Source organism: Gigantopelta aegis, chromosome 2, assembly GCF_016097555.1.
Source record: "Gigantopelta aegis isolate Gae_Host chromosome 2, Gae_host_genome, whole genome shotgun sequence".
Taxonomy (NCBI): domain Eukaryota; kingdom Metazoa; phylum Mollusca; class Gastropoda; order Neomphalida; family Peltospiridae; genus Gigantopelta; species Gigantopelta aegis.
The window spans coordinates 37,181,670-37,195,738 of NC_054700.1; the positions used below are offsets into that span (position 1 = coordinate 37,181,670).

The window sequence follows — 14,069 nt, forward strand, 5'->3', positions numbered from 1 at the left end:
TCTCTCTCTCCTTCCCTTCTCCCTCTTCCCCCTCTCTCCTGTTCTTTTTCTTCCCTTCTCTCTCCCCCTCTCCTCTTTGTCTCTCCTCTTTCTCTCTTTCCCCCTCTCTCTCTCTCTCCTTGTCTTTTTTTCCCTCCTTCCTTTCTTTCTTCCTCCTCTCCTATCTGTCTCCTTCTCTCTCTGTCTGTTCCCTTTCCTTCTCTCCCTCTCTCTTTCTTCTTCCTTCTCCCTCCTTCTCTTCTCCCTTTTCCCTCCTTCTTTCTCTCCCCCTTTCTGTTCTTTCTCTCTCTCTTTTCTCTCCCTTCTCCTTCTTTTCTCCTTTCTTCTCTCCTTCTTCTTCCTCTCTCCCTCTCTTTTTCTCTTCTCTCTCTTTTTCCCTTCTTCTTCTTTTCTCCTTTCTCTCTCTCTCTCTTTCTCTCTCTCTCTTCTCTCCTTTCTCCCTCTCTTTCCCCTCTCTCTCTCCTTCTCTCTCTTTCCCTCCCCCCCTTCTCTCCTTCTCTCTCTCCCCCCTTCTTTTCTCTTCTCTTCCTCTTTTCCTCCCTCTCCTCTCTCTCCTCTCTCTTCTCCCCCTTCTTTCTCCCTCTCCTCTCTCTTTTTCCCCTCTCCCCTTCCCCTCTCCCCCCTTGTCTCTCTCTTCCTCTCTTGTCTCTCTCTTTTCCCCTCTCTTCTCTCCCCCTTCTCTTCTTCTCTCCCCTTCTCCTCTCTCTTTTCTCTCCTTTCTTCTCTCTCTCTCTCTTTCCCCCTCTCTCTCTCTCCTCTTTTTTCCCTGCTTCCTTCTTTTCTCTTCTCTCTTTTCCCCTCTCCCTCTCTCCTCTCTCTCCCCCTTTCTCTTTCTTCTTTCCCTCTCTCTCCCTCTTTCCCCTCCCTTTTCTTCCCCCCTCATTTTTCTCCCTTCTTCCTTTTCCCCTCTTTCTTCCCCCTCTTCTTTTCTTTTTCCCCTCCCTTTCTTCCCCTTTTCTTCTTCCCCTCCCTCTCTCTTTCCCCTCCCTTCCCTCTCCCTTTTCCTTCCCTTTTCCTCCTCCCTCCTCTCTCCCCCCCCCCTTTTCTCCTCTCTTTCTTTTTCCCTTCCTCTTCCCTTTTTCCTCTCCTCTTTCTTTCCTTCCCCTCCCCCTTCCTTCCCCTCCTTTTTTCTTTCCTTCCCCCCTCTTTTCCCCCCTCATTCCTCTCTCTCTCCTTTTCCCCTTCTTTCTTCCCCCCCCTCCCTTCCCCTCTCCTCCTCTTTCTCTTTCCTTTCCCCCCTCTCTCTCCTTTTCCCCTCTTTCCTTCTCCCCCTCTTTCTCCTCCTCCCCTTCCTCTCTTCCTTTCCCCCCCTCCCCTTTCTCCTCTTTTCCCCCTCTCCTTCTTCCCTTCCCCCCTTTCTTCTTTCCCCTTTCTTCCCCCTCCTCCCTTCTCCCCCCCCTTTTTTCCTCCTCCCCTTTCTCCCTTTTCTCTTTTTCTTCCCCCCTCCTTTTCTTTTTTTTTCCTCTTTTCTCCCTTCCTTCCCCCCCCTCTTCCCCTCCCCCTCCTCTTCCTTTCCTTCTTCCTTTTTCCTTCTTCCTCCCCCCCCCCTTCCTTCCTCCCCTCTTCTCCTTCTTCCCCCCTTTTCTCCTTCCTTCCCCCTTCCCTTTCTCTCCTCTTCCCCCCCTCCTTCCTTCTTCTTTTCCCCTCCTTTTCCCCCCCCTTTTTTTCTTCTTTCCTTTTTCCCCTTTTTTTTCCCTCCCTTCTTCCCTTCTCCTTTCTCCTCCCCCTTTCCTTTTTCCTTCTCTCTCTTTCCTCCCCCCCTCTTCCCCCTTCCTCTCTCCCTCTTTTCTCTCTTTTTTTTTTTCTCTTCTTTCCCTCTTTCTTCCTCCCCCCTTTCCTCTTTTTTCCCCCTTCTCTTCCCCCCTTCCCCTTTTTCTTTTTCCTTTCCTCCCTCCCCCTTTTCTCCCTCCTTTTTCCTTTTCCCCCTTTTTTCCTCTTTCCCTTTTTCCCCTTCTCTCTTTTTCTTCTTTCTCTCTCCCCCCCCTCCCTCCCCTCTTCCTCCCCTTCTCTCTTCTTCTTTCCCCTTCCCCCCCCCCTTTCCCTCTTCTTTCTTCTTTTCCCTCTCTCCTTCTCCCCTTCTCTTTTTTCTCTCCCCTTCCTTTCCCTCCTTTTTTCCTCCCCCCTTTTCCTTCCTTTTCCCCTTTCCCCCCCCCTTTTTTTCCCCCCCCCTCTCCCCTTTCCCCCTTTTTTTTCTTCCCCCCTTCCTTCTTTTTTCTTTTCTTTTTTTTCTTCTTCCCCTCTTTTTTTTTTTCCCTTCCCTCCCCCCCCCTCCCTCTTTCCCTCCCCTTCTTCCTTCCTCTCCTTTCCTCTTCTCCCCCTTTTTTTCCTTTTCTTTCCCCCCCCCCCCCCCCCCTTCTCTTCTTCCCCCCTCTTCCTCTCCCCCTTCTCCCCCCCCCTCTCCCTCCCCTCTTTCCTTTCCCTTCCTCTTTTCTCTCCCTTCCCTTCCCCCCTTCCTCTCCCCCTTCCCCCCTTTTCCTTTCCCTTTCCTTTCTTCCCCTCCTCCCCTTCCTTTTCCTTCCCCCTCTTTTCCTTTTCCCCTCCTCTCTTTTTCTCCCCTTCTTTTTTTTTTCTCTCTCCTCTCTCCCCCTTTTCCTCCCCTTCTTTTTTTTCTTTTTTCCCCTTTTCTTTCCCCCCCCCTCCCCCTCCCCCCCCTTTTTCTCCCTCCTTCCCTCCCCTTTTCCTTTCCCCCCTCTCTCCCTCCCCCCCCTCTTTTCCCTCTTCTTTTTTTCTTCCTCTCCCTCTTCTTTTCTTCTCTCCCTTTTCCTTTCCCTTTTCCCTTCCTCTTTCCCCCTTTTTCCCCTTTCCCTCTTTTCTTTCCCCCTTTTCCCCTCCCCTTTCCCCTTTTTCCTCTCCCCCCTTCCCCCCTCCCCCCTTCCTTTTCTTCTTTCCCTCCCTTTCCCCCCTCTCCCTCTTCTTCCCCCCTTCTTTTCCTTTCCTCCCCTTTCTTTTTTTCCTCTCTTCCCTCTCCTCTCCTTCTTTTCTCCTCTTTTCCCTCTTCCCCTTTTCTCCTTCTCCCCCTCTCTTCCCTTCTTTTCCCCCCCTTCTTCCCCCTTTCCTCTTTCTCCCTCCCCTCCTCCTTCTTTCTCTTTTTCTCCTTCTCTCCCTCCTCTCTTCTCCCTCTCTCTTCCCTCTTTTCTTTTTCTTCTCCTTCTCTCTTTCTCCCCCCTCCCCTCTTTTCCCTTTTCCCTCTTTTCTCCCTTTCTTTTCCCCTCTCTCTCCTTTCTTCCTTCTCCCCCTCCTTCCTTCTTTTCCCCCTCTCCTCCTCTCCCTCCCCTTTCCCCCTCTCCCCCCCCTCCTCTCTTCCCCTCTCTCCTCCTCTCTCCTTCCCCCTTCCCTTTTTTCTTCTCCCCTTTCCCTCCCCCTTCTTTTCCTTCTCCCTCCCCCTCTCTCTCTTTTTTCCCTCCTCTTCCCCTTTTCTCTCTTCTCTTCTCCTTCTTTCTCTTTCCTTTTCCCTCCTTCCTCTCCTTTTCTCTCTCTTTCTCTTCTCCTCTTTCTCTCTCCTTTCTTCCCTTTTTCTCTTTTTTCCCTTCCTCCTCCTCTTCTCTCCTTTCCTCTCTCTCTCCTCTTCCCCTTCCCCCCTTCCCTCTCTTCCTCTTTCCCTCCCTCTCTTCTTTTCCCCCTCCTTTTTCTCCTTCTTTTTTCCCTTTCCTTTTTCCTTCCCTTTCCCCTTCCCCTCTTTCTCTCCCCTTTCTTTCTCTCTCTCTTCTTTTTTCCCTTCCTTTCCTCTCCCCTTTCCCCCCCCTCTCCTCTCCTCCCCCTTCTCTCCCTCCCCCTTTCTTTTCTATCCTCCCTCCCCCTTTTTTCTCCTCTTTCTTCCCCTTTTCTTTCTCTCTCCTCCTTTCCCCCCTTTCCTCCTCTCTCTCTCTTTCTTTCCCCCTCTCCTCCCTTTCCCCCTTTTTCCCTCTCTTTCTCTCTTTTCCCCCCCCTCCTCCCCTCTCCCTTTTCTCCCTCTTCCCTTCCTCCTCTCTCTCCCCCTCTCCCTTCCCCCCTCCCTTTTCTTTCTCCTCTCTCCCCTTTTCTCCCCTTTTTTTCCTTCTTTTCTCTCTTTCTCTTTCCCCCCTCTCTTCCTCCCCTTCCTTTTTTTTCTTCTCTCTCTCTTTTTTCCTCCCTTTCCTCTTTCTTTTTTTCCCCTCTCCTCTCTCTTTTCCCTTCCTCTCCTCCCTTTTCCTTTCCCTTCTCCTCCCTCTCTCTTTCTTTCTCTCCCCCTTTTTCCTCTCTTCCCTCCTCTCCTCTCTTCTTCTCTTTTCCCTTTCTTCTCCTCTCCCTCCTTTTTTTTCCTCTCTCTCTTTCCTTCCTTCCCCTCTCCTTTCCCCCTTTTTCCCCCTCTCCTTCTCCTCTTCTCTCTTTTCCTTCCTCCCCCCCCCCTCCTCTCCCTCTCCTCCTTCCCCCTTCTTCCTTTTCCCCCTCTCCTCTCCTCCTTTTTCCTCCTTCCTCTAACTTTTTCCTCTCTCCTTTCTTCCCCCTCTCCTTCCCCTCTCTCCTTCCTCCCTCTCCCCTCTCTCTCCTTCCTTTCTTTCTCTCTTCTCCTCCCTTTTTCCTTCTCCTCTCTCTCCTTCTTCCTCCCCTCTCTCTCTCTCTTTCTCCCTCTCCTTCTCTCTCTCCCTTCCCCTTCTCTCCCCTTCTCTCCTTTCCCCTCTCCTCTCCCTCCCTCCCCCCTCCCCCCTCTTTCCTTTCCCTCCTCCTCTCTCTTTCCTCCCTCCCTCTCCCTCTCCTCCTTCCCCTCTCTTGAACCCTCTCCTCTCTCTCTCCCCCCTTCCCTTCCCCTTCTCTCTCTTTCTTCCCCTCTTTCCTCTCTTCTTCCTCCCCTCTCCTTCTCTTTCCCCCTCTCCCTCTCTTTTTCCCCTCTCCTTTTCCCCCCCCCTCTCTTCTCTTCTCTCCCCCCCCCCTCTCCTCTCTTTTTTTTTCCCCTCTCCCCTCTCTCTTTTTTTTTTTTTCTCCTCTTCTCTCTTCTCCTTCCCCCCTCTCCTCTCTATCCTTCCCTCCCTTTCCTCTCTTTTCTCCTTCTTCTTTTTTTCTCTCTCTCCTCCCTCTTCCTCTCCCTCTCCCTCTCTCTTTTTCCTCCTCTCCTCTCTCTTCCCTTTGAACCCTCTCCTCTCTTTCTTTTTCCCCTTCTCCTCTCTCTTTTTTTCTCTCCTTCTCTCTTCTCCTTTCCCCCTCTCTTCTTTCTCTCCTTTCCCCCCCTTCTCCTCTCTTTCTTTTTCTTCCTCTCTTCTCCCTTTCCTTCCTTTTTTTCTCTCCTCTCTCTTCTTCTCCTCCTCTTTCCTCTCTTCTTCTCTCCTTTGAACCCTCTCCTCTCTCTTTTCTTCTTTTCTCCTCTCCTCCTCTCCTCTCCCTTTTTCTCTCTTCTCTTTCCTTCTTTCCCCTTCTCCTCTCTCTTTTCCCTCTCCTCTCTTTCCTTCCCCCCCCTCTCCTCTCTCTTCCTCCTCCTTCTCCCTTCTCCTCTCCTCCCCCCCTATCTCTCCTTCTCCTCCTCCTTTTTTCCCCCCCTCTCCTTTCTCTCTCTCTTCTCCCTTCAACCCTCTCCTTCTCTCTTTCCTTGAACCCTTTCCCTCTCTCTCCCTTCCTTCCCCTCTCCTTCTCTCTCTCTTTTTTCCCTCTCTCTCTCTTCCTTCTCCCTTCCCCTTCTCTCTCTTTCCCCCTCTCTTTTCTCTCTCTCTCTCTTTTTCTCCCTCTCCTTTCTCTCTTCCTTTCCCCCCCTCTCCTCTCTCTCCTTCCCCCCTCTCCTCTCTTTCCTTCTTCCCCTCTCCTCTCTTTCCTCTTTTCCTTTCTCCTTCTTCCTCTCTCCCTTTCCCTCTCCTCTCTCCTTCTTCTCTCTCCTCTCTCTTTTGAACCCTTTCCTTCTCTCCTCCTTTTCCTCCTCATTCTCTCTTCTTCTCTTTCCTCTCTCTCTCCTTCCTTCTCCTTCCCTCTCCTCTCTTTTTCCCCCTCTCCTTCTCTCTCTTCCTTCTTCCCCCCCTCTCCTCTCTCCTCCCCCTTCTTCTCTTCTTCTCTTTTCTCCTTCTTCTTTTTTCCCCTCCCCCCCCTCTCCTTCCTTCTTCTCCTCTCTTCTTTCTCTCCTTTCCCCCCTTCTCTCTTTCTCCTCTCTCCCTTCTCTCTTTTTTCCTTCTCCTCTCCTCTCCCCTTCCTCCCCCTCCTTTCCCCCCTCCTTTCCTCCTCTCTCCCTTCCCTCTTTTCTCTCCCTTTCCCCTCTCCCCTCTCTCTTCCCCCTTTCCCCTCCTCTCTCTTCTCTTCCCCCCTCTTCTCTTCTCTCTTTCCTCCTTTTCCCTCTCCCTCTTCCTCCTCCTTCTCCTCTCCTTCTCTCTTCTTCCCCCCTCTCCTCTCTCCTCCTTCTTCCCCTCTCCTCTCTCCTTTCCTTCTCTCTCTCCTTGAACCCTCTCCTCTCTTATCCTTCTCTCCCTCCCCCCTCTCTCTCTCTCCTTTTCCCCTCTCTCCCCCCCTTCTACTTCTCTCTCTCTCCTTGAACCCTCTCCTCTCTATCCTTAAACCCTCTCCTCTCTCTTCTTGAACCCTCTACTTCTCTCTATCCTTGAACCCTCTCCTCTCTATCCTTAAACCCTCTCCTCTCTCTTCTTGAACCCTCTCCTCTCTCTTCTTGAACCCTCTCCTCTCTCCTTTCCTTCTCTCTATCCTTGAACCCTCTCCTCTCTATCCTTAAACCCTCTCCTCTCTCTTCTTGAACCCTCTCCTCTCTTCTTGAACCCTCTACTTCTCTCTATCCTTAAACCCTCTCCTCTCTATCCTTAAACCCTCTCCTCTCTCTTCTTGAACCCTCTACTTCTCTCTATCCTTGAACCCTCTCCTCTCTATCCTTAAACCCTCTCCTCTCTCTCCGTGAACCCTCTCCTCTCTCCATGAAGCATCTCCTTCTCTCTCCTTGAACCTTCGCCTTTTCTCTCTCTCTCTGAACCCTCTCCTCTCTCTCTCTCTCCTTGAACCCTCTCCTCTCCTTCTCTCCCTCCCTCTCTCTCTCTCTCTCTCTCTCTCTCTCTCTCCCTGGCTCTCTCATTGAACCCTCTCTTGCTCCTTGAATTCCTGCTCTCCTTGAAGTCCCCTCTCTCTCCTTGAAACTCCATTTCTCTCCTTGAACGCTCCATCTCTCCTTGAACTCCCGCTCTCCCTGGGGAGGAACGTAGCCCAGTGGTAAAGCGTTCGCTTGATGCACGGTCGGTCTAGGATCGATCCCCGCCAGTGGACCCATTGGGCTATTTCTCGTTCCAGCCAGCGCTCCACAACTGGTGTAACAAAAGCCGTGGTATGTACTATCCTGTCTGTGGGATGGTGCATATAAAAGATCCCTTGCTGCTAATCGAAAAGAGTAGCCCATAAAGTGGCGACAGCGGGTTTCCTCTCAATATCTGTGCGGTCCTTAACCATATTTCTGACGCCATATAACCGTAAATAAAATGTGTTGAGTGCGTCGTTAAATAAAAACATTTCTTTCTTTCTTTCTTTCTCTCTCTAGCGCGAGTTTTCATTCAGTTAAGTGTCGAAATAACCATATGTCTAACAGACAAATAACCGTAGTTTAATATGTGCTGAGGTACCTTTCCACAACCTTCAAACCTGTGTTCAGGAAAGCTAGCGCTCGCGGATGTTCCCTGTCCGTTCTATAGCACATCATATTGAATTAAACCGAATGACCACATCTGGAACCAATCAGGTAGTTCGCGAACGTCAGCGTTGCTCGCTTGTCGCTGAACGCAACTTTCTTCAACTAGAGAGGGTAATAAGTCGGTGCACTTGAAACTTGGAACCAGTCCGGTATGCGTTCAATAGTGCCTGTCGTACATCATACCACCTCACACCTGTGGTGACCTGCTAAGCGTGCTTCTCGCAGGTTCGCTCTGTCCTTTGATCTGTGAACTTGTCGCTTCAGCTAGCTACCCGTCTTCGCAGGGTGGACCTCTCATTTCCCGGTAAAGCGTGGAGATGTAATTTTAGATAAACAGGTGTTCACGAGGCTTTACTCACGAATTGACTTTAAAAAAAACCCTAAGCAGTTTGTTTTCTTCTTTAGTGTATTGCAGTAAATAAGTACATACTCTTAACATGGTGCTAAATGGCTGTTTAATTAATATTTACCATACTGAGATATTATGTACATATAATATTGTCATTAATGTTACAGAATATAGATGTATACATACCACACGCGCGCTATATGTATAATGATGTACATGTGTATGTATGTATGTATGTGTGTGTGTATATATATGTCTGCGAAAAAGGGATAGCGAGAGAGAGAGAGAGAGAGAGAGAGAGAGAGAGAGAGAGAGAGAGAGAGAGAGAGAGAGAGAGAGAGAGAGGAGTTTGAAGAAGATAGATATTATTACTGCAATGCTTAAAACTATGATGTGTATATGCTTTATACTTAAGCAGTATAATATTATACTGATTAAAGGTGCCACATGTGTATGTAGTTAATCTTCGCGAAACAGGCAGTGGGTAAGAAAAACCAGGTTAGAACTGGTAGCCGATGTGTTGTGCGAGTGTAGAACTGTATTCCGACTGTACCACGTGTTCCACATTAAGACAGTCGGACACAATGTGGTACCGAAACAAAAACCCAGCTTTCGTATCCCCTGGCAACGAGAACACTGCCAAAGAGGAACCAAATGTGAAGCGCAGTGCTCAGTGCGCGCCAGCGTAGCGCGTGCAGTTCTCTTCTTTGAAGGTGTTCCACCCTTCTGTATTTGAGCTCACGCTCACACACGTGGTATTCTTTTATGTATGACGAGCTATTCTCTGTGAACTTAGTATGCACCGTCTTCTTCCACACATCATACATACCAGAGAAACTTCATTCATAAAAAGCTATCTTAAGCAACATTGCATCGTCGTCCGTGCATGTGTTGATGCATATTCACTGCGAGATTGGAACGTTACAAGAGTTTAATGAATTCCAAACTGGGTCTGTACCTATCTGCCCATCGGGGTGTCGCCCACTAGGGAATTCTGGCTAAGTCAATGCACCTATCTCACCCCCATATAAGTCATGGTTGTTTTCTTTTCGTCTTCTTGTCTCTGTCTGTCTGTCTCTCTCTTCTCCCCCAATGTGAATATGTTTTGTGGTTATTTCCGTGGTGTCCCAATGTGTAAGAGCATTTTGTGCTTATTTTCATGTTCTTTGGGTTGGGTTTTGTTGTTGTTGTTGTTGTTTACAGTAAAGACATTTCAGAGTTATTTCATTTCTTTATTTCTTGTTTTCTTTCTTGTTTTCTTTTCCCCTTCTCTAGATCAAAATCGGAAATACAGCTACAGTTTATTAAAAAGATGACAGTCACTGATTAATATATGTACCGGATGTTGATAAACATTCCTTTTCTTTATAAACAAAGACCTATACTTGAAGATATTTTCATGTTTAGTTTCGTCAGCAAATACAGTTCCGCATTTTCCCCGGATCGCCAAATGCGAATATAATTTAAAGTATTTGGTGAACATTTTCAATGTTATTTTGCCCAAAAATTATAAAATCATAATATGTTGTGTTATATATTTATTTAGCTAAGTAAAACTGGCACTTGGCTAGAGATCTTCGTGATATTACTAGCAGCTTTTGGTATCCAGGTTAAAAACCATGTACAATGTATATTGTGACTTGTGTGTCACATTTGGTCATGAATTGTACATTTCCATGTACACAACCCTCCTGTAAACCATCTTGTCACACAGGTATTTTTATTTCATTTTGTATTCTCCTCATATACCATTGCTAACCGGCCAGTGTAATAAACCGTTCTTTTCTTGTGTCAGCACATATACACTTCCGGATTGTGCCAGTATATTACTCCGACGAGTAGAAAACCTTCGGAGTTCTTTTCACGAGTTCTATTCCGAAATAAAAAAAACTTCACGTTGATTTTCAAAAGATCGACAAGCAACACGATTAGAAGGAAATGGTTTATTGAACGACGTACTCAACACATTTTATTTACGGTTATATGGCGTCGGACATATGGTTAAGGACCAGACAGATATTGAGAGAGGAAAGCCGCTGTCGCCACTTCATGGGGTACTCTTTTCGATTAGCATGAAGGGATCTTTTATATGCACCATCCCATAGACAGGATAGCACATACCACGGCCTTTGATGTACCGGTCATGGTGCACTGGTTGGAGCGAGAAATAGCCCAATGGGCTCACTGACGTGGATCGATCCCAAACCGACCGCGCATCAAGCGAGCGCTTTACCACCGTGCTACGTCTTGCCCCGCAACATGATTGGAGCCCATCGTTTTACAGGAATCCACCGAAATGTTTTTCCAACGCAAATTTATACGACTATGTGCGCCAAGTTGGTAGTAATAAACTCGATTCGCAAAATTGGAGATAAGGGTTCAGGTACATATACTAGACTTTGTGTGCAAATTGATGATGCGGTTTATATCCGGACTATAGTGGACTTGGTGCATCCAGTTGGTGGTATGGGTTTAGGTACGAATGAATGAATGAATGTTTAACGACACCCCAGCATACAAATACATATCGGCTATTGGGTGACAAAGATAAAGATGGGGTTGAAGTACGAAAGATAGTAGTCTTGGTTCTTCGAGATGGAGACGGATTCTTGGTAGGAAATTAATAGGTGCGCCAGTTTGGACATGGGGTTTAGGTAAGGAAGATAGAACATTTAGATCGCCAAACAGAAGAAGGGGTTTAGTTAGGTACAAAATATAGTAGGTACGCTAAATTGGATATGGAGGTTTAGATACAGAATATACCGTAGTAGACTTGGCTTACGAAGTTGCAAGTGAACTACGAGTCAACTCTTTACACAGCTCCAGCCTTTGTAAGGGGGGGGGGGGGGGGGGGTACGTGCGAAGCGTCGCTGGTAGAGAATTAGTCTCTCGATGGATGGTGTTTGTCTTGCTGGTAAAGACCACGTGGACATTTTTCACACTTTACGTAAGTCCGTTTGACGACGAGAACTCTTTGATGTTCTCTGCAGCACAAATGTCACCTTCGTAGGTATTTCGTATTGAACTGTCGCTCAAGAGACATATTTGCGTCATTTTTTAAAAATTAATATCAGCGTTACTTCCTATAGAAGAATGATAACCGTTAATAGCCAGCAGATACCTAAAATCAAACCTGCAGTAACGTCCATTCTGCATAACGACCATTCGTTAATAATGGGTGCGAGATGTCTTCTCCCAGACACCGATACACAGAGAAACATTTCATGTAGCCACCAGTGAAGCTACTTAGAGACCTTGCTGGTTAAGGTGAACTATCGCTCTCACTCACCTGAAACCAGATCAAGGAGAGTAATTTGTATCTCCCTTTATCATGTGAATTTATATATCAATATATTATTAATATCTTAAATGGTTCCCCATAATCTAAGCTAGGAAAGCAATGAATCACTCTCTATTTTTTTTTCACGGCGAAGTCTACACTTATATTCATGCCTACATGGTTTGCCTACAGCCCATTTTGCCTTTCCTATACTAGTGGTTGGCCTAACATGTCATTTAGCATATACCTAGTGTACACCTATATACAGTTTGCATGTAACATGGACACTTGATGCTCCATGTAACACCTAGATAATCATTTCTGCTTTGAAACATTCACCAAGTATTGTATTTTAAACACAAAACCTTGGATAATTATAAATACTCGAATAACAGTGTTACATACAGGTACATGTATTACAGTACTAATTGATATTACCCTATTTCTATAGAAGGTTATTTGTCATGAAATAGGATCTGCTGTTAGATATAATCTCATTAAGGATATCCTGCTTTATGGTGCTAATTTGCGTTACCTGTAAATCGTTTTAAATTGTTTATGAATTTTATGTTCTATTATTGATTCCAAGTAAAATAATGATATGACATGTCTGTCCTGGTGTTAAGTAGGGGTGTCTGGTTTCGTTGTCGTAGGCACCTCGCATTACTTCACGGGTCGGCACCACCACGACTTCAGTGTTGAAGAGATAATAGTTATGTTAATGAAAAAATAACAAAAAACGTTCAACGGATAACATGTAGCTCTTACAACGCGCGTTTCACTTTGAGAGGAACACGGGGACGACGATAAAAGAAAATCAAGTTGTTTTTAAATTAAATTTCAAGTTGTTTTTCTACGGTAGTGGTCGCGAATAAATAAAACCTAATCTACCACGAATCGTTAAGAGGGAGGAGGAATGAGTGCAACAATATCGACATGAAGAAAAAAAGAAAAGAAAAAAAAGCCTTTCAACTCGCCTTGTATTCAAAACTATGAGACATTTTAAATTATTAAAAAAAAATAAACGGACCCCCCTTTACGAAACTACCGGTTGCGGACCTTGTAATTACAACCTCTTTTCATGAAACTCTAGCCCGAACATAAACTGTATATTTATACAAAATGCTGACATGAAAACAGACAAATATCTGCTCTGGTTTTGTCCCACCGTCACCAAGCCACTAAGCCGTGCCCGCGAATATGTGACGAACGTAACGGAGATACCAGGCTAAACCGACACAAATGCTTATCGGGGTCTCGATCTTTCGTTTTTACCTGTTCTCTGACCTGAAAACACCTGTCTTTTGTAGCTAGGAGTATTGCGCGGCGACAGGCAGCAATGCGACGCTTTTTTACAAATGAAAACATGTAGTATTGTTAGCAGGTCCGATACAACTGGACGCGTATCGGTAGCCCGAGCACTCCGCTGTTCGAGAGCTAGACGGACATAATTATAGCAAGAGTTATGATTATAATAGCTCTCCAATCCTAACCCTAACCCTGAGAGAGCCATTATAAATGACCATCGGCCACTTGTATGGTTATAACCCTAACCCCGAGAAAGCGGTTATGACTGTCCAAATGTCCGTCTAGCTCTCTTACCGTCATAGTACAGGGGCTCGAACGGCAAAGTACTTGGGTTAACTTCTTGGACGTCAAAGCTGGAGTTGGCTATTAATGAATGACAATTAGAACGCTGGTACCGGTTAACAAATCACTGAATCTTTTACACTGTACACAACCCTATACAAAATAATTATGGTATAAAACATTGTTAAGCAAGAACAGGAAAAAAGGCATTTTGTCCCGATAGTTATGGTTGGAAAAATACTAAGAGTGGGAAGTTACTATCCACGCCCTACTCCGCCCCAAGTAACATTAAATATGTCTAACTATCCAAATGTACCAAGCAACACATTCAGAACCCTACTTTCGTGTGTATGGTTAAGACACGCTATTCTGGGCACACACCTCAGTTATTGTAGTTGTTTGTCCAGGAGAGGGTTAATGGTGAATTGATAGTGAGAGAGAACGGGTGCGGAAACCTCACATTTCACCACTGAACAATTAAAACTAATTTTTGGTGGATGCAGATTCTGGGATGAGAACACATTCACCTACCACACCCCAAGACCCATAACTTAACCACCACACCACCCAGAGGCGGATCCGGGAATGGGAAGTGGATCCGTCCCATCTAAATATATGCAAGTGCCTTTTTTTCTGGTTCTATTTTTCTAAATTGCCCTTTCCACGAGTTGGTCCATGTGCCCCTTTTCCTTTACATAGTCCCCCACCCATATATTTCCTGGTTCCGGCCCTGCCATCGAGGCTGTCCCCCGTTACACATCAATGTATACAGCAGCCGCTGCGAGTCTGTGTGTTACTGGGCATCGCGCCGAGTCTGTAAGACCCTCTACAACTTCCACCGAGAGACACAGGGTGTTTTTTTCACACACCGCAGCTTGGTTTTAGAGTAAACCTTCAAGCCAGGTGTTTTTTCTAAGTCGAAGTCGGCCCGGGCATTTTATTTACAGACTTCACAGAGTTCTCTTTTTCACGGGAAAGTTTATTTACAGACTTCAGAGTTCTTTTTTCTTTTTTCGCGGGACAGTTTATTTGCAGACCTCTCAAATCTTTCACAGATTACGTTGGGTGGGACGGCGTGAGCGGCATTGCGCGCGTGGTGGTGACGGCAGCGTCATAATGCAGCGACATGGCGTCATCCCGCGAAGCGTCATGTCCTGCGACAGATCTTCTGGATTATATCCAGTTGGGTACAGCTCTCGCAGTCGCACAGACACTTGGAGTAACGATGAACCATTCGA

At 46.6% G+C, this 14,069-nt stretch overlaps 1 protein-coding gene across 1 annotated transcript; it reads right to left on the reverse strand.

The window, feature by feature from the left end:
- Positions 1-5,805: 5,805 nt before the first annotated feature.
- On the reverse strand, positions 5,806-13,959 carry LOC121388366 (sperm protamine P2-like; the record flags this gene model as incomplete). Its single annotated transcript, XM_041519668.1, has 3 exons — positions 13,892-13,959; positions 6,094-6,172; positions 5,806-5,883 (listed from the first exon to the last, which is right to left on the reverse strand). Coding segments are annotated over exons 1-3 (225 nt in total), but the record flags the coding sequence as incomplete, so codon positions are not given.
- Between the last annotated feature and the right edge of the window lie 110 nt (positions 13,960-14,069).